We start from the raw sequence: 26,388 nt of genomic DNA, 5'->3' as shown, positions 1-26,388 counted from the left end.
TCTCATTTGGAAACCAAGGACCCAGAGTCTGGAGGAAGAATGGAGAGGCACACAATGCAAGATGCTTGAAGTCCAGTGGGAAGTTTCCACAGTCTGTGTTGATTTGGGGAGCCATGTCATCTGCTGGTGTTGGTCCACTGTGCTTCATTAAGTCCAGGGTCAACGCAGCCATCTATCAGGAGATTTTGGAGCACTTCATGCTTCCTTCCGCAGACGAGCTGTATGGGGATGCTGACTTCATTTTCCAGCAGGACTTGGCACCTGCCCACACTGCCAAAAGTACCAAAACCTGGTTCAATGACCATGGGATTACTGTGCTTGATTGGCCAGCAAGCTCGCCTGACCTGAACCCCATAGAGAATCTATGGGGCATTGCCAAGAGAAGGATGAGAGACATGACCAAACAATGCAGAAGAGCTGAAGGCCGCTATTGCAGCATCCTGGTCTTCCATAACACCTCAGCAGTGCCACAGGCTGATAGCATCCATGCCACGCCGCATTGAGGCAGTAATTGCTGCAAAAGGGGCCCAAACCAAGTACTGAATACATATGCATGCTTATACTTTTCAGAGGTCCGATATTGTTCTATTTACAATCCTTGTTTTATTGGTTTCATGTAATATTCTAATTTTCTGGGATTGTGGATTTGGGGTTCTCATGAGCTGTATGCCATGATCATCACAATTATAACAAATTAAGGCTTAACTTATCTCGCTTTGCATATAATGCGTCTATCTCATATATCAGTTTCACCTTTTAATTTGCATTACTGAAATTAATGAAGTTTTGCATGATATTCTAATTTTTTGAGTTTCACCTGTATAACCAGCTCCTTGTATTTTGCCTGGAAACCTATCGGCAGCCAGTGTAGATCTTTCAATATGGGAGTATATGGTCTCTCAGAGATGACCCAGAGACCAACCTGGCTGCCGCATTCTGAACCAGCTGTAGTTTCCAGACTACACACAAGGGCAGCCCCACATAGAGTGCATTGCAGTAATCCAGTCTGGAAGTTACCAGCATATGTACCACTGTTCTGAGGTCGTTTATCTCAAGAAACGTACGTAGCTGGTGTATCAGCCAAAGCTGATAGAAGGCACTTCTGCCTGCTGCCTCAACCTAGGAGACCAGGGAGAGGCTCTGATCCAGAAGCACCCCCAGACTGCGTACCTGTTCCTTCCAGGGAAGTGTGACCCCATCTAGAACTGGCAGATCAACATGATCTCTCGAGTTTCAACCCCACACAATGAGTACCTCCATGTTATCTGGATTCAGTCTCAGTTTTGTTATCCCTCATCCAGCCGATTACCTCCTCCAGACAGGCATTTAGAGAGGTTATGCGCTCTCCTGATGATGTTGACATGGAGAAGTAGATTTGGTTGTCATTAGCATACTGATAGCACCCTGCACCAAATCTCCTGATGATCTCTTCCAGTGGTTTCATGTAGATGTTAAACAACATCTGAGACAATAGAGCCCTGAAGGACACCATACAAAAGTTCAGATTTTGAAGAACAATCTCCAAGGGACACCATCTGGAACCTGCCCAAGAGACAGGAGTGGAACCACCGCAAAGCAGTGCCTCCCACTCCCAACCTACTCGGACGCTCCAGAAGGATACTATGGTCGATGGTATCAAAAGCTGCCAAGAAGTCCAAAAGGACCAACAGAGTCACACTTCCTCTGTCAATTGCCAATTGGAGATCATTCATCAGGCCGACCAAGGAAGTCTCCACCTCATAGCCTGCCCGAAATCCAGTTTGAAATGGGTCTAGATAGTTGAGAGTTGGTTACATGGAATAATGAACTCGCTAGGGCAGTAGACACAGTTGCTTCTAAGTGTTCCCTCCTACTTTCTAAATCAGCCCCATGCTATTCCGAAGAACTACGGGAGCTGAAGTGGCGAGGTAGACGAATAGAGCACACGTGCAGGAAGACTTGGCACTAATCCAATGTTTCACAACACAGAGCACATGTGAAGATCTATGCTCTGTCAGTGTGGGCGGTGAAAAAGCGTTTTTTTCTGCCCATATTGCTTCTGCAAATTCATATCCAGCGGAGTTGTTTAGGGTTGTGAGGGGGCTACTATGTGCCCCTCCCTCCTGAATTTGAACTTGGAACCATCTGCCATTTGCTGTGATGTCTTAAATGACTTTTTTTTGCAGATTTCTCTTATTCGGGCCAGACTGGATTCCACAGTCCTGCAGCGCCTACTGTAAAAGTGTCCAGCAACACCTCTTATAGGATTATATTGGATCACTTTCATTTTGTGATTCCTGAGGATGTGGACAAACTGCTTCAGACTGTACGTCCTGCAGCCTGTTTTCTTGACCCTTGTCCAACTTGGCTTATTTCATCTGGTAATCATTATCAGAGAGGGTCTGGTAAATATAAATGCTTCTCTTAGGGAGGGCAGTATGTCTCCTTGTCTTAAGGAGCCTATTATTAGACCTTACTCTGTTTGAAGAAACCTGCATTGGATCCCTCGGAGTTAGCTAATTACAGACCCGTTTCCAACCTTCCATACTTGGGCAAGGTGATTAAGCAGGTAGTAGCCTCTCAGCTCCAGGCAGTTTAGGATGATACAGATTATCCAGACCCATTTCAAACTGGCTTTTGAGTGGACTATGGGGTCAAGACTGATGTATGATCTTCAACTGGCTACTGACAGAGGAAGTGTGACTCCTTTTGGATCTCTTGGCAGTTTTTGATACCATTGACCATGGTATCCTCCTGGGTCACCTAAGGTAGGTGGGATTGGGTGGCACTGTTTTACAGTGGTTCCATTCCTACCTCTCTGGTAGATTTCAGATGGTATCAGTTGGAGACTTCTGCTCTGCAAAGCAACAACTAAAGTGTGGCGTTCTGACAAGGCTCCTTTCTGTCCAGTGCTCTTTAACAACTACATGAAACTGCTGGGAGAGATTATGAGGAGGTTTAGTGCAGGGCTTATCATTATGCTGATGGACACCCAAATCTACTTCTCCATGTTGACCTCATCAGGAAATGGCGTATCTTCCTTAAATGCCTACCTGGAGGCAGTAATGGGCTGGATGAGGGATAACAAACTGTAGTTGAATCCAAATAAGACAGAGGTACTGATGTGGAGGGTCAGATGCAAGAGATGGTTTAGATTTGCCTGTTCTGGATGGGGTTATACTCCCTCTGAAAAGTCAGGTACGTAGCTTGGGAGTGCTCCTAGATCCAAACCTTTCTCTGTTCTCTCAGGTTGAGGCAGTGGTCAGGAGCATGTTTTATCAGCTTTGGCTGATATGTCAGCTACGCCCATTACTGGAGGTAAGTGACCTAAAAAAATAATAATAATACAGGCCCGTCCTCAGGCCCTGCGCTCTTTCAGGCCCTGCGGCTGGGCCCATCACTCCCTGTCAGTCACTGTTCCTAACCCCCCACCCCACAAGTATTCAACACACACATCATCTCCCTTGTTCGAGCAAATAGAGAAGCAAGCTAACTTCCCAGCACCCTGCAAACTGGATACTAAATGAGAGGTCCACATGCACCCCAATTAGGCATCAGAGTGCATTCATGGCTCTCATTTAGTATCCATTTCATGCCGTGCTGGGAAGTTAGGATGCTGCTCTCCTCTCTGGAATGAGGAGGAAGGTGATCAAACTCAGCAGGCGGGGTGTGTGGAGTGGTGGTAGAGGAGGAGTATGGCTGAGGGGAAATGCCGCTTGCCCCAGCCCTGCACCCTCCTTGACGCAGCCCTGGTTGAGTGCATATGCTGGTAACCTCTGGGCTTGACTACTGTAATGCACTCTATGTGGGGCAGCCTTTGTCATAGTCCAGAAACAACATAGGAAGCTGCCATATACTGAGTCAGACCATAGGTCCATCTAGTTCAGTATTGTCTATACCAGGCCTGCTCAACCTAGGCCCCCCAGCTGTTTTTGGACTACAACTCCCATAATTCTCAGCCACAGCAGCCAATAGCCAGGGATTATGGGAATTGTAGGCCAACATCTGCAGGAGGGCCGAAGTTGAGCAGGCCTGGTCTACACCAACTGGCAGTGGCTTCTCCAAGGTTGCAGGCAGGAATCTCTCTCAGCCCTATCTTGGAGAAGCCAGGGAGGGAACTTAGAACCTTCTGCTCTTCCCAGAGCGGCTCCATCCTCTAAGGGGAATATCTTACAGTGCTCACACATCAAGTCTCCCATTCCTGTGCAACCAGGGCAGACCCTGCTTAGCTAAGGGAATTGTACTGGCTGCTGCTATGTTTCCAAGCCAAATGCCAAGTGCTGGTTATTACCTACAAACCTCTCAACGGCTTGGGTCCAGTGTTCTCTCTAATTGTTTTCATCTGTGTGTGGAATGAGTTTTACTCTGGCAGTATCAAGGTAGTGTGGGTGCACATGCATTCAGAGCGGGGCCTTTCTGATTCAACCTGAGCGGGATCTATAATTAACTAAGCGGACATTTAAAAAAGCTTGTGAGCTTTTTCTCTCCAGGATGACCTGTCTTCAACTTGGTAATATAAATAGACACATAAATATACATGATTAGATGCCTTGTTTGCTGCTGTATGTGGACAAAACTGTCAGACATAAAAACAATGAAGTTTGTTTTAAGCTCTACTACTTATTTAAGCAAGGACTTCAAATGTTAAATGAAGCAATTCAGCATTGTGGTTAAACAATAATCTGATGTTAAAATTATTTCTCAGGGTTTTTTGGTAAACTTCTTTGTTCCACCACAACCCACTGAAGGAAGCAAAAAGAAAAACATAAAGAAAATTGAACTTAAATTGAAAGAAAAAGTTCAGTATCCTAGTAAGTATTTTTAGTGAGTATAATTTGCCATAAGGAATGGTATGAAAATATCTCTCTTCTGACAGAAGAAGGTAAGTATTGGAAATCTAAAGACTTCTTCTGTAGAACATTAACATGAGATGTTAAAACCCATCTCATATTCAAATCTCCACTAATTGAATTCTCTAAATCAAGATTCACAGATCATTAAGAGAGCCTAACTGGCTTCAGAACTCTCATGATGACAGTGTAGACAACTTTGTAATGAATTTGACATCTATCTATCTATCTTTATTTATTTATTTATACATTTATATCCCACTCTTCCTCCGAGGAACTCAGAGTACATAGTACATAGCATGCGCCCGTAAATGTATTGTACAAATCAGTAATATAAAATTACTAACCAGCCTGTGTAACTTGGACCTATGTCTGTTGGCGAGTCAGAACTTACATGTTAGCAATTCACACATTTTCAGCAGACACAGGAATGATTTCCATGTGTGGGTAAAAAAAACCTGTTAAAAAACAAATTACTGAACAGGCTTTTAGAGAGTGATATATTCATTGTTTGAAAGGTTATCTCACTTTATAATTGAGCTCTTGCAACAAATCAAAGTAGTATGGAAACTGTTTCCCCACAAATTTACCCCTCTTTATTTTATTTGTTTGTTTATTGTTAAATTTATATATCGCCTTTCATTAAAACAATCCCAAGGGGGTTTACAACTTAAAACAATTTAAAAACAAGATGGTAAAAAAGACACAATTAAAATATTAAGTGAAAAATATTAAACAAATCTGATTAAAAATTTAAAACAAAAGCATAAAAGCAATACAGAGTACAATAGAGTTCTATGTATTGAACGGTCACATTTAATGTTATGATATTCAAAATTAGGACTGAACTTGAGTTGGTTTAATCCATATATGAGATCTGAATAATAATTATTAATAATCTCTCAGGATAATTTAAAATAGTGCAATAGGTTACATCAATTTTTAAATTTAAGTTATCACTTCATATTGTTTTATAGTAATTTATTATAAATGGGTGTTAATAAAAATGGCTATAAAATTAAGCTAATGGTATTTAATTGTCATAGTGAGATCTTAAGATTATATTGCAATTCTTTTTTTTTTTTGCACAACTTTTTGTCCAAACTGTTTGTTCCTTCACATAGGTTTGCGAGTGATGCTTTTAACAGCTATAAAGGAAATGAATATAAAGAAGGGAGCATCTATTGTAGCTATTTTTAAATATATCCATAACATATATAAATATGACATTCAGAGAAATCGTCGAATTCTTAAAAGGACTATGGAAAAATTAATTGTGGAGAAGGTTGTGGAACAGGTCAAAGGCCATGGTCTTTCTGGTTCATTCAAGTTGGGTAGAAACTACAAGGAACACAAGTCTTGTAATAGATCAACGAAACAGGTAAAATGGGTGATGAAGAATTATGATTCATGGATGAAATACTTAATAGTAAATAGTTGCTGGTGTATGTTGACCACTACATTGAGTCTGCTAGTGGGGGATGAGGGAGCCGGGTGAGGGCATTGCAGCTTGATCCACTAAATGGAAGTGTTGGAATGGCTTTCTAGGAAATCTTATCCAGCTGTACTATTTGGAATTTTCTGGAACCTCCCTTTAATGGCCATGATCCCAAAGTTTGCTGGAAGATACCTCATAACTATTGTTAATGTGTTGACATAATTGTGCCTAATCTGATCTAGGTAGAATTTGGTATAGACACCAATGTCAGAGGGTGCATATATCACTCTTGGGCATCCTATTATCATGGCAAAGAGATTCTTCAAGTTTAATGGCAATCAGATAATTGATGAACAGTGTGGATTGAGTAAAATCTAAGTTATCTAAATTTCCAAAGATAAGAAAAATCAATTTAAATAATTGATTTAAATTTTAAAAAATGATTTATTATTTAGATACTTTCTCAATAAATGTGCATAGTATTTGGTTCCTATAACCATTGAAACATATTGATTTAAAACTGCAGGAGGTGCCCTTCTTGTTCTAGTCTCTCCTTTGTCATACAACTTCCCTGCTCTTCTCTCACAGAAGCAAGTGCTGATTGTAGCTACTGGCAGATCAGTGTTTTCATGAAATGGGCTATGGATATTCATGTTCTTTTATTGGTTGAGTCCTAAATGTTTATACTTAGGAGTACTAATTCTGAGCCAATTGCAGAATTCAGGTAGTTCTGGCATCAAATAGCAGTAACAGGTGAATGGATAACGCTCAAGATGACTTGCTAGTCCTTAGTCCCAAGTCTCAAGTGATAATTTAAGTATAGGCAAACCTCGTTATCCGTGGATCTGTTATCTGCAGATCCTTTATCTTGGGTTTTGCATATCCACGGTTGGGTAATTGACATCCAACCTCTGCATACGCAGAAAACATATGGTTAATTTTCGCATCACTGCAATTTGGAGATTGCCAGAAATGATCTTGGAGGTCATTTCTGGCCGCCATTTGTTAATGGGAGCCATTTTGTAAGACCAAACCTTTTCTTTTCATGAAAAATCATGAAATAATGGAAGAATTGGGACTTCTGGGGGACATTGCTGGATAGTTGGAAGGCCACGGTCGGGCACTTTACCCCCCCCCCTTTGCCCATTTTTACCATGGTTTCCCAGCCTCCAAGAACCTACCCCCCCACCCATCCTCATTGACCCAGTGCTCCGTTATCCATGGTTTCATTACCCATGGTAATCTACGAGAACAGAACCCCCACAGACAATGGGTTTTGCCTGTTATGAACTACTGTGCTGTGTGATTACTGCTAGAGAGATATTTTCCCCACAGTTTGTTCTTTACAAGTAAAGTACTTTTCATAGGTTCAGTTTTAATATATTAAATGTTTGCATTAGGTACAGATTTCATTTTAAGCCTGTTTTAAGAAAGAATCTCCCCCCACCCAATCTGTTTTTTAAAAATCCTATTTTTAAGAATCATTTCTAACCCCCCTTCTTCATGAATCATAAGGGTGTTTTACTGTAATGACAGTGGATGCTTTCAGTATTGGATTGTGGTGGTGCTGAATTAGAAAACAAGAAGTTCTAGTAAGGCAGACCTGTTCAACTTAGGCTCCCCAGCTTTTTTTGGAATCCACCCCACTGCATCCCCACCGCAGTGGTCAATAGCCAGGGATTATGGGAGTTGTAGGCCAACATCTGCAGGAGGGTCGAAGTTGAGCAGCCCCATAGTAAGTAACTATGTAACTGGTAAGTAAGCCCACTTGCACTTCAAACGTTAATGCATCCGCCATCTTTAATTGGGGTGGATGACATCATCACAAACTATGCATTTGAGGTGCCCCTGTGTGTCTCTACATCTGTACCAAATTTGGTCTAAATAAATTCCCACTTGGATCTCAAACGTTCACGTGTCCACTATCTTGAATGAGAGTGGATGACATAATTATGAACTACACCCTTGAGCTGTCCCTGTGTGTTCCCTCAGATGTAAAAAATTTCGTTCAAATCGGTTGGACGGTTCACTTGTGCCTCAAATGTTCATGTGTGTCCACTATCTTGAATTGAGGTGGATGACATCACAAAGCACACTGTTGAGGTATCCCTGTGTGTTAGTTACTACAACTGCATCAAACTTGGTTCAAATTGGTTAGACAGTCCACAAGTTAAACTACTTGCACCTCAAATGTTCATGCGTCCACCTTCTTGAATTTGAGTGGATGACATCATCATGAACTATGCCATTGAGGTTTCCCTATGTGTCCCTACAACTGTATCTGATTTGGTTCATATTGATCTAGGCATTGCAAAGTTTAGGGACACACTCATACACAGAATACTGGATGATCTCATAAGCCTACTGGAAAGTAGACTAAAAAAAGTCCTGACACTTCTTGGTAACATTTTCAAAGTATTCTAGAGTGTTTGGTTTACAACCTGTAAAAAAATGACTTGTAAAGTGCACAATAGCCTAAAAGTAGTCCAGTACCCTACCCTGAACTTTACAAAGGCTGGGATCCAAATGTCTGTCTGTGGATGGAATACAACATGCACAGTGGATCTTTTCTAGCTCCCACTGAAGTCCTCCTGTGACCTCCCCTCACCTGTTCCAGAGAGAGTAAGTGATGCTCTGGAGCAGCATATGATGCAGCTGGTGTGTGCGCACACACACACACACACACACACACACACACATAAGTAAACAGGGCTATTTTGATCTCTGCTAAAGTGTTGGCTGATGTGTGTGTTCAGCTTATTTATGAAGGAGAAACAGGAAAGTAAATAATTGCTTGTTTTTATAGAAAACAAAAACTTCAGATGAAGTTCAGGAGAAAACCTCACCAAGTTATAAGAATGAAGCCAAAGACTTCGGAGGTAAGAGTACATGCTGTGCAAATGCTCTGAAATCTCCTGTGTCGGTAGATATCAGAGCGGAAGAGCATGATTACTGTGCAACCAGCAAAGATAATAGAAGATCAAAACGGAAACCTAAGAGTTGGAAAACGGACGTAGATCCTCGGCATAGACTTGTGGACACAGAATCTGCTGATTCTCCAGGCAACGTGCTCATTTCCAAGCATAAAACGTGCCCTGTTGCTCGTGTTCCTAAGAATGCCGATGAGGCTCAAGAGCAGCAGAATGTCTCAGATGACCAGCCCCTAGTGTCTCAAGAACATGCCAATATGTTTGTACAACATCCTGGTTCCATTTTCCCATTCAATACCTCTGATTACCGCTTTGAATGCATCTGTGGTGAGCTTGGCTTAATTGACTGTAAGGCACGTGTGCAGTGCCTGAACTGCCACCTGTGGCAACATGCTGAGTGTGTGAATTATAAAGAAGAAAACCTGAAGATCAAGCCCTTTTACTGTCCCCATTGTCTCGTGGCAATGAAACCAGTTCCCACGGGAGCAACTCTGATCATTTCTCCAAGTTCTATTTGCCACCAGTGGGTAGATGAGATCAACAGGCATGTGAGATCATCTTCTCTTCGAGTGTTGGTAAGAAGTGTTGCTTCATAGAAAACTACTCAGGGTAAATGTATTATGGGATCTGCTACTTAGGAAATGCTTTGGGTTTTTGGATGGAAAAACCACAACAGTGTTTACATGTTGGAGCAAGAATGTCAGAAATTCTTCAAACATTGATGTAGACAGCAAGTCCTAAAAGTTTTATAAGAGGCTAGTGGGTAGTATCCACATGTTCTGGCATCTATTAGTAAATCTAAATGCCATCCATATTCTCAGTGTATTCAGGTAAAAATGTTTACCATCACCTGTCTGAAAAGTGCTATATTAAAATGTGGCTTCATTTCTGAAATTCATTGCTAAGGCTCAGCAGGCACAATTGGCTGATGAAGAGAAACTGGCTAGCTGTATATTATTATTAGCTCTTCTAATACATGTCTATATTATTTTAAGAGGATTAAATGAAAAAGTATTATGGGACTCTACTTCTGTTAAAATCTTTTGCAGATTGGGCAACATCTGACAAATGTTACAGATGCCAAATAACATTTTTCATGTGCAGTCAGAAAGGCAATCTTCATCAATCCCCACCCCCACCCGAACCCTCTTTGCTACCTAAAAATGTGCCCTTGATGCTCCTGCAACCTTTAGGGACATATTATTGGGAGATACAGAAGATTGCAGAGAGGGGGAGTTCTGTGAAAATCACCCCTCCCCTATTGCTCATGCAAAATGTTATTTGGCACACGAAACATTAGTCTGGATGTTGAGCTATATATCTGTCTTTCATGAGACAATTTTTGGGTCTTTCCTACATTTTCCTACATACATATTTCTTTATTCTTAGTCGCAAATTACTTTTAAGAATAAAACTAATATATAAGCTTAATGCATTATTCCCAAATTGTCCTTATGTGAATCTTTGTTCTAAAGCTTCGTTGTTGATACAGTCTCTCATCCTTTTGGTATTGAAAATTAAGAATAAAGTTTTAAAAATCAAGTAGAATAAATTAAATTGATTCTAATCTATTTTAAACTAGATTTTTAATAAATGAAAAACTGCACATTTTTATTTTTACTACATCATGTTTAACAGCTTAGAAATTAGTGGTCTTCTTGAAGCAGTTACCATAACTTTAAAATCCTCTTGTAAGATAAGGAACATTCAGCTTCCCATTGAACTGTTTTACTCTGCTGGAAGGCATATGCTTATCAGTGTTTGCTCTCACATGCTTCCTGAACAAATCCATGCAGGTTTACCAAGGAGTGAAGAAACATGGTTTCTTGCAGCCTCACATCTTGGCAGAGCAGGAAGTAGTGATCACCACATACGATGTACTTCGTAGCGAGTTAAATTATGTAGACATTCCTCACAGCAATAGTGAAGATGGCCGCCGGTTCAGGAACCAGAAGCGGTATATGGCTATCCCAAGTCCCTTGGTAGCTGTGGAGTGGTGGAGAATTTGTCTGGACGAAGCACAAATGGTAGAATGCACCACTGCAAAAGTAAGTGAGTCTCTTGAGTATGCCTGTGTTGAACAGGAAATATATTAAACATAAAAGCAAACCGGGAACCTACTTTTATGCCCTTTAACACACAGGGATGTAAATTTCCCCCTTGCATGTCACCTTTCAGAAGTGACTAATAATCTTTCCCCTCTGAGGTGTTTGCTATTAAATGTTTTTCCCTTTGGAGGTTTGGCTATGAAGCACAGTCCTTCTTAAAAAAACACAACACACCACTTAACATAATGTATTCTGACAGTTTGAAGAACTAGGTCATTCTGTCTTTTACACTACTTCATGGTTTAAAGCAAGATGCTAGTCTGTTTAATGGCCTTCTAAAGAGACACAGAGTCTGCCCTTGGGTCTAGACTCTGTGAAAAGGAATTGACTTTAGCAAATGTTATTTAAACTGTTGCAACTATTTACAGAGAGAGACTACTATGAATATTTCCTACCACAAAGATAATTTTCAATAGATAATTATTTGGTTATAAATGTATGTATGTGTATTACATATAATGTTGTGAGCAATGCACTGCTGGTGGATGAGGAGATCCTCGTTCAGATAGCTGAAAGGTCAGTCTGGCTTCATACAACTACAAAATGTTAGGCATGTGGGCACTGTGCACACAAGTAGATATCTGAGTAGCAGAGTGCTGCCTTCTGCCTCAGTTGCCAGAAACCTTGCAGGGAGGAAGACATCTTAATATCTCCTTCCCAGAGATGGCTGCCGCCCAGTGGTGAGAGTCTGTGTTGCTGTCATCTGCTGTTGTCAGCCTGTGTGCCCCCTAACTTGTGGGGCTGTGGCTGCTGCCCTGTGGGTGAGTCTGTGTGGGATTGGGGTCAGGGAGAGTGAGCCAGCAGTTGAGAACCATCTGCCCAGACTAGCCATCTTTGTGGGTTTATGAAAGGGTTGCTGCTTTGTAGTGGCAGGCCCACCACCGGCAGGGTCACCACCGAAGGGACGACACCAAAGGGGTTTGCCCCTTTGGAGGAGCCACTTCGGGGGACAACAGGAGTGAGGGCCAGTTGGTATTATTGTTTGGCTGCTGCTGTGTTTAGGTCCTGGGTGTTTCAGATGTGTCTTGGTTTGTCAGGATGGGGAGACAGGGCATGTCCACTGAATATGGGGTGGCTATTCTGGTGGTGGTAAGGAATAGAAGAAATAAAGTTGGCAGGTCAGCGAGTCGTTACAGGGGGAAGGGAAGTCAGAGATCTATTCACTGTTTCCCCTTCCGGCTGTCCTGCCAGCTCTTTGACCTTGGGGAGCAGTGCCAATCTTGCACAGACGCTCATCTTGCTCCTCTGTAATGCCAGGTCTGTCCAGAATAAGTCAGAAACCATCCATGATTTGATTCTGGATGAAGGGGGAGAACTGGTATGTATTACAGAGACTTGATTATTGGAGGCTGGTAGCCCAGTCTGTTCCCAGCTTCACCCTCCAAGGTACTCTGTTGAGTAGCAGGTGTGGGGAGGTGGAGTGGCTGTGGTCTAAAAGAATAACCTCTCCTTCACCTGGATCTCTATTGAAGTGTCTGACCATATTGAATGTGTGTACCTAGGTCTGGGGACCAGGGATAGACTGAGACTTCTGTTGGTGTACCAATCGCCCCACTACCCAACGGAGTCTCTAACTGAGCTGTCAGACTTGGTCTTGGGTTTGGCATTGGAGTCCCCCAGGCTTGTGGTGGGGGGGGGATTTAGGAACATAGGAAGCTGCCATATACTGAGTCAGACCATTGGTCTATCTAGCTCAGTATTGTCTTCACAGACTGGCAGCGGCTTTTCCAAGGCTGCAGGCAGGAATCTCTCTCAGCCCTATCTTGGAGATGCTGCCAGGGAGGGAACTTGAAACCTTCTGCTCTTCCCAGAGCGGCTTCATCCCCTGAGGGGAATATCTTGCAGTGTTCACACATCAAGTCTCCCATTCATATGCAACCAGGGCAGACCCTGCTCAGCTATGGGGACAAGTCATGCTTGCTACTGCAAGACCACAATGTCCACTTTGGGACCAATCTGTCTAGGGTGGCTCAGGAGTTCATAGCAGCCATGACAGCTATGGGCCTATTCCAAGTGATCTTGGGACCGGCACACATTGCTGGTCACGCACTTGATCTGGTCTTTCATTCTGATCAGGGTAGTGTTCGGTGGTTGGGGACTCTTGTGATTTCCCCATTGTCTTGTATGGACCACCATCTGGTTAAGGTTGGACTCACAGTCACACCCCACCTTCGCAGGGGTGAGGGGCCCATTAGAAGTCCTCCCGAGAAGATTATTGGATCCAGTAGGGTTCCAAGAAGCCTTGGAGGGATTTTGGCTCTGCCGATAATCGTGTTGATGCCCTTGTGGAGAATTGGCACAGCAAACTTACCAGGGCAGTAGACCCCTGCTGTTTTTGTGCACATCCCTAATCCAGTTGACGGAAGTACTTGTTGTATGAGGTCGGAACTCGGGAGATGATTTTGATCTGCCTGTTCTGAATGGGGTCACACTTCCCCAGAAGGAGCAGGTATGCAGTCTGGGGGTGCTTCTGGGCAGAAACCTCTACCTGGTGTTCCGGGTTGAGGCAGTGGCCAGAAGTGCCTTTTATCAGCTTTGGCGGATACACCAGCTGTGTCCATTTCTTCAGATAAATGTCTCAGATCAGTAGTACATCTGCTGGTCACCACCAGACTTGACTACTGCAATGCATTCTATGTGGGGCTGCCTTTTGTACGTAGTCCGGAAACTGCAGTTGGTCCAGACTGCGGCAGCCAAGTTGGTCTCTGGGTCATCTCAGAAAGACCATATCACTCCCATCTTTAAAGATCTACACTGGTCACTGATAAGTTTCCAGGCAAAATACAAGGTTTTGGTTATAACCTATAAAGCCCAAAACAGCTTGATCCCTGGGTATTTAAGAGAATTACTTCTTCTCTATGAACCACATCACCCATTGAGATCATCAGGAGAGTTTTGTCTGCAGTTGACACCAGCATATCTGGTGGCTACTTGGTAAACTGGCCTTCTCCATTGCTACCCCAAGGCTTTGGAACATGCTCCCTCTCCCCATCTCTTACAACTTTTAAAAAGGCAGTCAGGACGCTTTTGTTTACCCAGGCTTTTACTTAAATGGTTTTTAATTTAAATTGTTTTAAATTTTAAATTTTTATAATGTTTTAACCTTTTTACTTGTTTTTATTGTTTTGCTGTAAACTGCCCAGAGACTTGCATTTTGGGCATTATACAAATATGTTAAAGGAAGTAGGGGATTGGGAAGACTGAACTGCAGTGCTCTGAGTAATGGGAACCTTTGGGAACAATATGTGAAGGAGTTGGGGAGTTGAAGAAGGAAAGGTCTATGGAAAAAGAAAAGCTGTAGAAAACCTCCTGCCTTTTCAGATTGAAGAAATGAGGGACTTTTTGCTGTTGATAAGAGAGGGTGTGGGTAGATGCATGGTAAATGCAGCATAGAAAGCTGAGTAGGTTAAGAGCTTTATATTAGGGATGTGCAAGCACAGGTTTGGCGCTGACCTTGTCTGAACCATTTCGTTGTCGCCAGTCGGGGCAGAGCAGCGAGTGGGATCTTTTAAAAGAAGGAAAGCAGGTCCTTACCTTCTGTCTGCCACCCCATGCAGCTTTCTGCTGCTGCTGTGCTCCTCCCTAGAAACCCACACATGGCACCGGGATGCACATGGCATACATACTTGTGCGGGTGCCAGTGCTGCATTCACATTCTTGGGAGAAGAGCCACCGCTGCATGGGGCAGCAGACAGCAGGTAAGGACCTACTTTTCTCTTTCTAAAAGTTCCCGTTCACTGCCTCCCCTGGAGATGAACCTAGTTCGTGCACATTCCTACTCTATATGGGGGAAACGAAGTGTTTCATTTCTTCAGTTCCTGTAGCCCAAGATCCTTGTGTTCATGGTGCTTCATTCCTCGTCAAGCAAAACAGCTTACCAATAGTGTAGTGCCTGCAGGTTTGGGACAAAATCTTTCACTGGAGTGCTTCATACTTTCTGTGCATCTCTAGCTGTGTGCCCTTTTCTTCATTGACCACTTCAGTTATCATCCATGTTGCTTAACTCAAAATTGTTTTCATGTAGAAGACATATTTGGGAATGGTTAAGATGATGGTGACTAAACCTAAGCATTGCAGTTCTGTTTGCTACCAAGTTCTTGGACACAGCATGAGGTTGATTTGGTTCTAAGTCGCCATGAACTTTCATTACCTTTTCTGTTGTCTTTTTATTAGGCAGCAGAAATGGCTCTCCGTTTGAGTGGAATCAATCGCTGGTGTGTGAGTGGCACGCCAGTGCAGAGAGGATTGGAAGGTAAAGATATATCTAAGCTTTTCCTTAGACCAAAAAATATAACATCAAGGCAGGCTCCTATAGTCCAATAAAGAGGTACAGACATTCACGGATCTGACATCCATAGTTCCATGTATCTGCAGTCGAGGAATTGACATCATATGCGGAAAACAAAGGGTTAATTTTCCAGTATCCACGATTTTGGGATGGCCGGAAACGACCTCCGAGGTCATTTTTAGGAGAGGAGCCATTTTGTGGCTCATTTGTTTTAAATATATATATAAAAAACTTGAATTTTTTTTTTAATTTTTTTTGCTCAAAAGCACCAGTATTGGGACTTGGGGATGGGGGGCATTGCTGGACACCTAGGGACCCGTGGAGCATGGTAGGCACTTTTTGCTTAGTTTTTAGGGCCCTTTTTTGCCGTTTTCCGAGCCTCCAGGAACTTAACCCCCTGAGTCTCACTGACTCAATGACTCTTTATCTGCAGTTCCATTATCCATGGTTGTAGTGGATAATGAAACCCCTGTGGATAATGGGGTTCACCTGTATACTGTTTCCTGCACACAGAATAAGCAGCCCTATCTCCTGAAGTCTTCCCATACAGAAAGCTGTATGACTGCTTAGACATTGGCTGGGATCTAAAGGACTATGTCAGATTTGAAAAGCAGACCACCATGTTGTATTGTAAACTGCTTTGGATGGCCCCCTTGGCTTCAGAAGAAGTTTATTGTGTGGCATGGAGGATCGCTAAGAACAGCCTTGGGTGTATGTGGAATTCGTTGTGTGATTCTTTAGCGATTACCAAGACTGTTTGCTGTCTTCACATTTTTGACCAGTTACTTTATGTATTGAACAATAAGGACAAATAGCTGCACTTCAAGGCACACATTTGCCAACTCTCATGTCATATTGGTTAAAATGCAGCTTGCCACCCAATTATCAGTGCTTGTCTGTTTAAGAGATCTTTGGTACTTGCTAGGAGACACTTGCTTTTATGTTTTACACTTGGAGACACTTGCTTCTATGTCATCTTCTGCTTTTATGTTATACCTGCCCCATGTTCTTTGGTGACAGACAGACACACAGACACAGACACAGACACACACACACAAACACACACACACACACACACACACACACACACACACTAGAACGTAGTAGTGGATATCCTAAGCACACTCGTGTGTGCCAAGCAGGTGCCAGGTGGAGGGTTGTCTCACAAAAACATGTCCCTGGGTTGCAGAGCACTCAGGAACATATTTTTTTCTGAGGAAGGGCAGGAGGAGAGGAGATTGGGTGCATGCTTAGAATGTCAGCCACTGCAGTCTTCCCCCACATACTTCCTTTCTGAATAAGCCATACTTCCCGGAGTTCTGTTCATGAATTTATTTAGAATAGATCTGGGGCCCTCCTCACCACAGATTGTCATGCATACAAGTTATCATACTAAAAGTCAAAAATGCCTTTACACATTATGTAATCTATAAAGAGTAGCCATGAAACCAAAGGCCTCTAGATCTCATAACACCAAATTTTGAAAAATGCCAGTGCTTTGTTTATTAATGATGTGTACGATTTATAAGGAGATGTGCTGCTATACTGAGCCTTTTACAAGAAATTGGCTATAAACATACCACCCAGGTTCTATCTTCCTCTCATCCCCAAGAGAGAACTTAACTTGCCAAGATGACTAAGGCATAGGCTTTCAAACTTGGATCCCCAGATTTTGTTGACTACAACTACCTCAGCTAAACTAACTTTATACACTGGGTTTTGGAATAGAAGCACTTCTGTTTAAAGTATTGCTTGTATTATATTAAAATCTGCATGTAGTAAAATGTGCTCTTCCTCTGTCACAGATCTGTATGGATTAGTGCTTTTCCTTGGAGCTGATCCTTACTGGGTCAAATATTGGTGGGATCAGCTGCTGTACCGACCTTACTGCAGGAAAAACCCACAACCTCTTTACAGCTTCATAGCCAAGATAATGTGGAGGTCAGCTAAGAAGGACGTGCTTGATCAAGTAAACATTTTTAAAATTCTAAGGCTGTGTTAATAACTAAAGTTGCAGGTGAATATTTATTTAATTTGTTCATTGCTTTGTTTATTGTTAGATTCAGATCCCCCCTCAAACAGAAGATGTACACTGGCTTCATTTTTCTCCTGTGGAGAGACACTTTTATCATCGGCAGCATGAGGTGTGCTGCCAGGATGCTCTGGCAAAGCTCAGGAAAATATCTGACTGGTCCCTCAAGCTTAGCAGCCTGGATAGGAGAACAGTTGCTTCCATTCTGTACCCTTTGTTACGTTTGAGACAGGCCTGCTGTCACCCGCAAGCTGTTCGCGGAGAATTCTTGCCTCTTCAGAAAAGGTTAATTTCATTGCTACTTTTAGACCTTTTGTATTTACTTTGTATGAAAAATAAACTCCTGGGTTTTCTGTAGCTGTTCTGATCTCTCAAGTCTCTTCAGTCCTAAATGATTCCTTTCAGTCTGACTTCAGGTTTGTCTGTGCAACAGAAACCATCTTGGACACTCTTATGGGTGACCTGTGCTAGAAAATAGAAGGCAGAGTACAACCCTGTTGATTTTTTGAACCTTTCAATGGCTTTTGATAGGTAGACCATGGTGTTCTCTGGGCTGATTCTTTGATATCATAGACCAGGCTTCCCCAAACTGCGGCCCTCCAGATGTTGCTGAACTACAACTCCCAGCATCCCTAGACACAATTTTATGTGGCTGGGTATGCTGGGAGTTGTAGTTCAGCAACATCTGGAGGGCCGCAGTTTGAGGAAGCCTGTCATAGACTATGGTATTCTTAGTGGGAGTTGGGTTTGGGGCACTGTTTTGCAGTGTCTCTGATCCTTCCTGACAGGTTGGAACCAGAAGGTGGTGCTGGAAGATTTTACCTCTGGCGCATGGCCTTTGGCATGTGGGGTACCACAGGATTCTATTTTATTCCTCATGCTGTTCAGCATCTACATGAAACCACTGAAAGAGGTCATCTGGAGGTTTGGGCTGAATCAATATGCAGATGACACCCCGCTCTATCTCTGGTTTCTATCAACTACTTCTAGGAAGGCAATGGAAACCCTGATGCAGTGTCTGAAAGCAGTAAGGAACTGGATGAAGGTTAACAAACTGAAACTTAACCCAGACAAATTGGAGGTAGGTTAGGAACATAGGAAGCTGCCATATACCGAGTCAGACCATAGGTCCATGTAGCTCAGTATTGTCCACACGGACTAGCAGCGGCTTCTCCAAGGTTGCAGGAAGGAATCTCTCTTAGCCCTATCTTGGTGATGCCAGGGAGGGAACTTAGAACCTTCTGCTCTTCCCAGAGCGGCTCCATCACCTAATGGGAATATCTTACAGTGCTCACACATCAAGTCTCTCATTCATATGCAACCAGGGTCGATCCTGCTTAGCTGAGGGGACAAGTCATGCTTGCTACCACAAGACCAGCTCTCCTCTCCTCTCCTCTTGAGAAAATGGAGGTAGCTAGGTTCCACCAGTCTGGATAGAAGATTACATTTGATACTGGACAGGGTTGGCCTGCAACTTGGGGAGCAGTCTGGATTTAGCAGTGACCATATTGGCCAGGGCTGTAGCTAGCCAATCAGCCAATATATTGAAATATCAGACTCGGCTGTGGTAATCCATGCAGTGGTCACATCTAGACTTCTCTTACCGCAGTATGTTCTGTATGGGGCTGCTCTTGAAAATGGTCCAGAAAATTTAGCTGGTACAAAATACAGCTAAGAGATTGAAGACCGGAGTGAATTGTTGCAAACCTTTAGGCAGAAAGGAACCATGGAGGTAGTTGTGGAGGTATGACTTCTGCAGCCACTTGTCTTGACTGTGTATGTGTTTATACCATTGATAAAACAGGTGTCATAATGTATATGTAGTTTAGTGGAATGCACTGTATTCCCAATGAAAGTGTTGATGTATTTATAGTACTGTGGATCTCTGAGGTAATCCACGTTCCCTCACAACTGGGTCTTCTGCTCCTGTGCAGTAGTCCTGCGGAGGAATATCAAGCTCCATGAGACACTTCCTGGCATTCTGCAGAGCACAAGAAAAGTCTGTTAAATTACACAGGAGAGCACCTTCTCTCTCTGTTCCTTCTCATTCATCATGCTTGTCACATCGTAAAGGTTCCGCTCCTCTCTTCTCTCTCTTTACCTGTGGGAAAATTATATTTACTGATTACTCAGCTTGACTTCAGAATATTTTCGTGACAATTCTTTGGATTGCCTCTGCTTCTGGTCAGTTTTACATTCTATTCAGTTTTCCCCCCAGCCCGGTTTCGACTACTCTCTTGCCCTGTGGACTCAAAAAAGACGTTTAAGCACTGTAAGTTCTGCAGGGATATCCTCCAGTCATGATGAGTGCTTAATTTGTTTTGGAGGAAACCACAATATCAATTCCTACATAATCTGCCTTTCGTTCTCTAAACAGACACGAAAGAGCAGGGAACTTCACCTACAAGCTGCCTTATACAAAACCACACAATGGCTCCTAGCTGAACCCATTGATCTCCTGGCCCCAACAATGGCTGATCACTGGATATCAACTTCCTTGATGCTCTCGAAGCACCACAGTGACTCTGCCTTTAAAAAGCCAGAGTCCACTGCCAAGCCTGAGTAACACTGCTGGCACAAGAAGTAAAAGCACCATCACTCCACTGCTGCTGGACAACCAGAGTCTAAGCGCCATTATGTGCTGTCTTTCATGCTGACTTTGATGATGGGAGCTCCCATCTCACTGACTTGTATGTCATCTCATACTCCAGAGCTGCACAACTTTGGCCCTCCTGCAGATGTTGGCCTACAACTCCTATAATACCTGGCCATTGGCTACTGTGGCTGGGGTTTATGTGAGTTGTTCAAAAACAGCTGGGAGGGCCAAAGTTGAGCAGGCCTTTCATACTCGGTAGTCTTCAACGGCTCAATGACATGGGACCTTTTCACCTGCATTGACTGGTTATGCCATCTCTGATTCTTGCCGTGCATCGTCCGTACCGAAGACTACCGTCTTCTCTATGGCTTCGGACCATGTGTCGGCGTCTATGTTGACACCATCTACAACACTGCCTGCAACATTGATGTTGCCCATCCAAAGGACACCACTACCATCTACATTCTCTAGAGTAGGGGTGGGGAACCTTGGCCCTCCAGCTGTTTTTGAACTTCAACTCCCATCATCCCCAGCCACAATCCCCACCCCTGCTCTAGACCTTTGACAACTCTTCCTCCAATACAACTTGTCTGTCTCCCAAACTGGCAAAGCCTTCATCACCAATTGTGATAGTCTACTCACCTGCTTCCTCCTCAGGCCAGTCGTATCATAGGAGCAGCTCAGGTTTCAGAGAAGGACCACCGGCACTCTCCCATGGAGCCTTCCCCAGCTTCTTCCATAGCTTCTGCGAGGCATCTGGACCAACACTACCCCTTCAGCCTCTGCCTTTAAGGGATTTCCCTTGCATGACCTTGATTCTGATGACGCTGTTTCAATTCCACTTGTGCCAAAGATCCCTTCAGCATCTCTGGCTCATCATACCCCCAGATGCCTCCCTTTTTACCATTGGAAGGAGAGGTTCCATTACTCTGCTCCACAAATTTTTATACCGCCGTTAGAGTTAATGGACGCTTACTTTCACATAGCTATCAGGCCACATCACCGGCAGTACCTATGTTTTTGTTTAGATTCTAGGGCTTACCAATATACAGTCCTTCCTTTTGGCCTGTCCACAGCGCCCCGTGTTTTTACCAAGTGCATGAGTGCAGTTATAGCTCACCTTCACACACACAGGGCATCTCCATATACCCTTTTTATATGACTGGCTGATAACAGGCAAGTGCAAGGACTGTCTAGTCTCATGTCCAATACACTCTGTCTCTCCTAACAGATTTGGGCTTGACTGTGAACTTTAAGAAGTTGAACTTAACACCAAAGAGATGCATCCCATTTATAGGCATTGTCCTAGATGTGGATTTGAAGCATGCTCTTTCTCTATTTTAGAACAATTGCAAATAAAGAGCTCGCTCCTTACAGCACCTCCTGGGATTGATGGTCTCCTGCACGACAACTGTTCAGCAGCCGAGTTGGTTCCTGTCTGCCTTCCAGCCAAACTTGGACAAGCAGAGCAAGTGGCTGACCCTGCCAACCAATGTCCTATGCTTCCTCCATTGGTGGACTCTCTCTCAGGGCATCCCCTTCTTTCTCTGATCATCATCAGTCACCCTCACCACAGATGCCTCTCTGTGGGGATAGGAAGCCCATTGCTGCAATTTACACACACAGGCCCATTGGAACACTCAACAACAGGCTTTTCACATCAACTTTCTCGAGTTTCTAGTGGTCTTTCTAGCGCTGAAGGTGTTCTTGCCTATCCTGAAGGCTCGTACAGTACAAATCCACTTGGACAATACTACCACCACAGCATATATAAATCATCAGGGCGGCACTGTCTTCAGGTCTCTCAACAACCTGACTATTCAGCTGTGGGAGTGGTGTTTGAGCAAATCATGTCCATCCAATTGCTCACCACATCAGGGGCGTCAAAAATACTCTAGCTGACTCACTGAGCAGGGATCTGGCTCTTTCCACCCAACACGAATGGGAGTTAAATGGCGACATTCTCCAGGACATTTTTTGCTTCTGGAACCTCACCTCGTAGACTTGTTTGCAACCAGGTACAACAAGAAATGTAAACATTTCTGATCGAGGGCAGGGCAGAAAAGACGTCCATGGTGATGCTTTTCAGATACCTTGGAAAGACAGTCTCTACTATCTGTTTCCTCCCTTTCCAGTGCTCTCAAAGGTCGCAAATAAATCCTTCAGGAGGGGACTCAATGTATCTTCCTGTTCTCCCTGGTGGCCCAGACAACTGTGTTTTCCCACCTTACTTTGGTTGTCCACGGGACAGCATCGCCTTCTTCCCTGTTGACAGGAACTACTCTCTCAGGAGTCTGGACGTATTTTCCATCAGTCTCTGGACCCTCAACCTTAAGCGTGGAGGATTAATTACTAGATAAGATCCTTCTTAATAAAAGGAAGGAATACACCAGTAGAAATTAAATGTGCAAGTGGAAATACTTCACTTCTTATGCCACCTCAAAATGCTTTGATCTGTTTTCTGCCTCCATCCGCAAAACTCTCCTATATTTGATGTCTCTAAAACGATTGGGTCTTTCCAACACCTCACTCAAGGTTCACCTGGCCACTATCCCTGCACATCATCTGGGATGGGATGGTTGTTCAGTCTTCACACACCCAGACTCTAAAATATTCTTTAGGGGAGTTAACAACTTGTATCCTCCTATACAAAAACCCATTGAGCCCTGGAGTGTATCACTTGTTCTGTCTTCCTTGACTGAGTTGCCCTTCAAACCCCTTATCTTTGTTCTTGAGGGACCTCTCCCTAAAGACCACCTTTCTGATAGCCATCACATCGGCCAGAAAGGTCAGTGAACTTTCTGCTTTAAGAGCTGATTCATCATATACCAAGTTTTACCCTGACAAATTAGTCCTTTGTCCTGATACCTCATTTCATCCCATGGTCATCTCCGATATTCACCATAACCAAGATGTTATTTTACCTACCTTCTTCATTAACCCTTCGACACCCTATGCACTCTTTCAATGTTCAAAGATGTGTACTCTACTGTTAAATCTTTCTGCCAGTCCCACAAGTTGTTTATCACCTATTTGAGGAGCAACAAGGGGTACCCCATCTCATTTCAAAGACTGTAAAACTGGCTAGTTGACCTCCTCTTCTCCTCTTATAGGCAACAGGGAATCCAGCCACCAGCTAAAGTTTAGGCCCGTTCTACCAGAGCCATGGCTACCTCTACTGCCCATATGTCCGGCATTAGCATGGCTGATATCTGCAAGGCTGCTACCTAGTCTTCAGACTCACCTTTTGTGAGACATTATGTTGTGGACCTCCACTCTGCTGATGAAGCCAGCTTTGGTTGGGCAGTTTTTAAGAGTGCTTTAACCATGGTGCACCCTCCTCTGTTTTTGGAGCTTCTCAATCACCCAGTTGTGAGGGAACATGGATCATCTCAGAGATAAACATATTGGTTACCTATAACAGGTGATCTCTCCAGTGATCCATGTTCACTCACAACACCCGTCCGATTTACCCCACTGCTAGCATGGCTCCATAGTAGTGTGCTACCCTTCTCACCTTTCTTACCTGGACTTTGTCTGTCCTCCTTTCCTCACACATTGCAGTGGCCGCTTCAGGAACTGAGAGAGAAGGCATTCTCCCACTTAATTTAATGGGAGCTTCTCACATGCCTTAGGATTCTGGAGAGTGTCTCACGGAGCTTGATATTCCTCTGCTGGACCACTGCTCAGCCGCAGAAGACCCAGTTGTGAGTGAGCGTGGATCACCCCTCTGGTGACCAGAATTCCTGGTCTTGATGTTCTTTGTTCACACATAGAAAAAACCCAGGTTGCTTACCTATAACAGGTGATCTCTCTGGATCACCAGAGAGATCACCTGTTATAGGTAAGCAACCTGGGTTTTTTCTGTGTGTGAACAAAGAACATCAAGACCAGGAATTCTCCATAACACAAGCATGACCGTTGAAGCAGGGAACCTGTTCTCTTTAGTTAGGAAGCTAGTTTGTTGTTGCTTTTGTTCCTTACCCTTACTCCATGGAGCTCAGAACAGCATATGGTTCCTAGGTGCCCCCCCCCCTTCAAGTAATAGTCAAGCACAGATCTGCTTAACTTGAGTAAATTAAGTGCCATTTTCTGGGACTTTTACAGAGCATACATTTTAGAAATCTACATCCTCCCTCGCCCCTTTGCATTATTTTTAGGATTTGAGCTGAACTCCTGAACTTTTATTCCTTTCTGTCACCCACCCTTGTCTTCTGCCATGCTGCGTCCTAGAACAGCCTGTTATTCTGTTATGCCACTTTCCTCTCTCCTAAAGTCAATCATTATTGTCTCCCACTGGCTTCTGATCTTTTATGTATAATGTGAACTACAAGGCCTCTGGGCAAGGTTTGTATTCATATTTGGCACACAGTTGGTGATAATGAATATTAAATAGCAGTAGGACAGCATCACTGTCAGGTTATAGCAGTTGCTAGTCCTTTCACTTTGCTGCCATACAAAGTGCATTCTTGAAGTGGGTTAATTAAATTATTTTAATTACAATTACATATGTTAATTGTAGTTGCAATGTATTACACTGTATGCCCTCAATTCACTTTGTGGTCTCTCTTCCAGCACGATGACTATGGAAGAGCTTCTAACATCGCTGCAGAAAAAATGTCGAACGGAATGTGAGGAAGTCCATAGACAACTGGTGTGCGCTCTGAATGGCTTAGCTGGTATTCATATTATTAAAGGTAAAAACTAACTCATAATAGCATGATGTAGACATTGCGTATCTGCCAGTACTGTTAAGATGAATTGCAAAATCATAACTTTAAAAGGACTCTCTGATCAAATCCAGCTTTACTTGCTTGTTCCACTTAGAAGATTCCTGCAAACAAAAGGTAGCAAGGGGCTGGCTGCAGTTGCCTGGTGTGCATATCCAAGGTTATTCTTTGACTTTGAGAGCCAGAACGACCTCGGGGAGCTGGTGGTTTTTTCCCCAAAGTTGAACATCAGCCACCCTTGCTTGTACAAATTGGATTGTGCATTCAGTTTTGTTGCAGCACTTGGGAATGCAAAAGGTTTATGACTGGGTTCCAGATACTCAAGAAATGGCACTTGACTAACCACAGCAAAATCACTGAATTACGGATGAATGGAAGTTTAGATGAAGTAGGCTGTGTCCTTCCCTGATATAAATGCTTCTCTGGGGCCTTATATTCTCAATATATGAAGAGATGGGAAGTGATATTGACTCAAAAATAAGGATTGCTCTTTAAAGCAGCAAGCAAAATGGATGACAGTTTTACAAGCTGCCTCAAAAGTCTGGAAAAGTATTTTCCAGATGGCATCACATGAAGTTTGTGCTAATTACATAGACCTTGCTGCTACTGTGCCAGATCTCTAGCTGCCTTGTTCTGCTTTAGAACAGTTAACTAAAATATTTTATATTCTGCTGACAACAGGCATCCAAGGTGACTAACAATATGAGACAGAAGTCAAATGATGACTGATAAAAGGCTTGCGGGGGGGGAGGAGGAGGAGGAAGAAAAAACTCCTTCTGCCTCAGCTGTAGCTCTTTAGATGTTCTGTGGTGACCATAGAGGGAAAATAGCTTTCTTCTGAAAGTGTGCTAAGCAAGCTGGGCCAATAGCAGTAGCTGCGTTTATCCCCAGGTGTGGGGTAATAGCATATTCTCACCCAACAGCTGGGCAGTCTGTACCTCCTGACTTCTTTCTGTGGCAGGACTGGCATATGAAGGCTCGGGGGGGCGGGGGGGCGGGGGGCGTGATGATGGAAACACTCCACTTTTCAGTCCTGTTTATAGAATATTTGTATGGGATTGTTGACTTCTCAAGACTTCCGTAGCCGTTAAGCTTCAGTGATTTTGTACTCCTGAGAGGGAACAACTATGTCTCTACTTGCGTTTCATATAAATAATAATTTTAGATTAAATAATAACTTTAGATTAAGCCAAGAGACTTCAGTAGATGTGAAGAAGCTTTGCCACAGTTCTTGTTTAGTTAAATACAGAGGCACCTAAAAACTACGCTTCAAGAAGAAAACTAGGATTATCATTTTCAGTGTTTTATTTGTAGTTGACACAAATCTGAGTAGGTGGCTCTACTGAACCTGAGAAAAGAGTACACAAGAGAGAGGGAATGAGGGCACACATCCAGAGTATGAGCCAGAGTGAAGATGTGCATTATACAGTTAGAATA

At 43.3% G+C, this 26,388-nt stretch overlaps 1 protein-coding gene across 5 annotated transcripts in view; it reads left to right on the top strand.

The window, feature by feature from the left end:
- Positions 1–26,388, top strand: part of SHPRH (SNF2 histone linker PHD RING helicase) — a 98,888-nt gene that overhangs the window by 26,720 nt on the left and 45,780 nt on the right. For 3 of the 5 annotated variants that reach the window (XR_008315269.1, XM_053291158.1, XM_053291190.1), the window contains 9 exons: positions 3,229–3,297; positions 4,685–4,790; positions 5,954–6,210; positions 9,074–9,772; positions 10,994–11,245; positions 15,479–15,557; positions 17,399–17,562; positions 17,654–17,910; positions 24,797–24,918. Coding sequence is in view for 4 of the 5 variants with exons in the window: in XM_053291158.1 (XP_053147133.1) it covers positions 3,229–3,297; positions 4,685–4,790; positions 5,954–6,210; positions 9,074–9,772; positions 10,994–11,245; positions 15,479–15,557; positions 17,399–17,562; positions 17,654–17,910; positions 24,797–24,918 (2,005 nt within the window). In the remaining variant the exon portion in view is untranslated. The remainder of the gene's footprint in view (positions 1–3,228; positions 3,298–4,684; positions 4,791–5,953; positions 6,211–9,073; positions 9,773–10,993; positions 11,246–15,478; positions 15,558–17,398; positions 17,563–17,653; positions 17,911–24,796; positions 24,919–26,388) is intronic. The other 2 variants (XM_053291168.1, XM_053291182.1) reach the window with 2 other exon arrangements.

The sequence above is a fragment of the Hemicordylus capensis genome, chromosome 1, assembly GCF_027244095.1.
Source record: "Hemicordylus capensis ecotype Gifberg chromosome 1, rHemCap1.1.pri, whole genome shotgun sequence".
Classification (NCBI taxonomy): domain Eukaryota; kingdom Metazoa; phylum Chordata; class Lepidosauria; order Squamata; family Cordylidae; genus Hemicordylus; species Hemicordylus capensis.
This window is presented reverse-complemented; position numbering and strand designations above follow the sequence as displayed.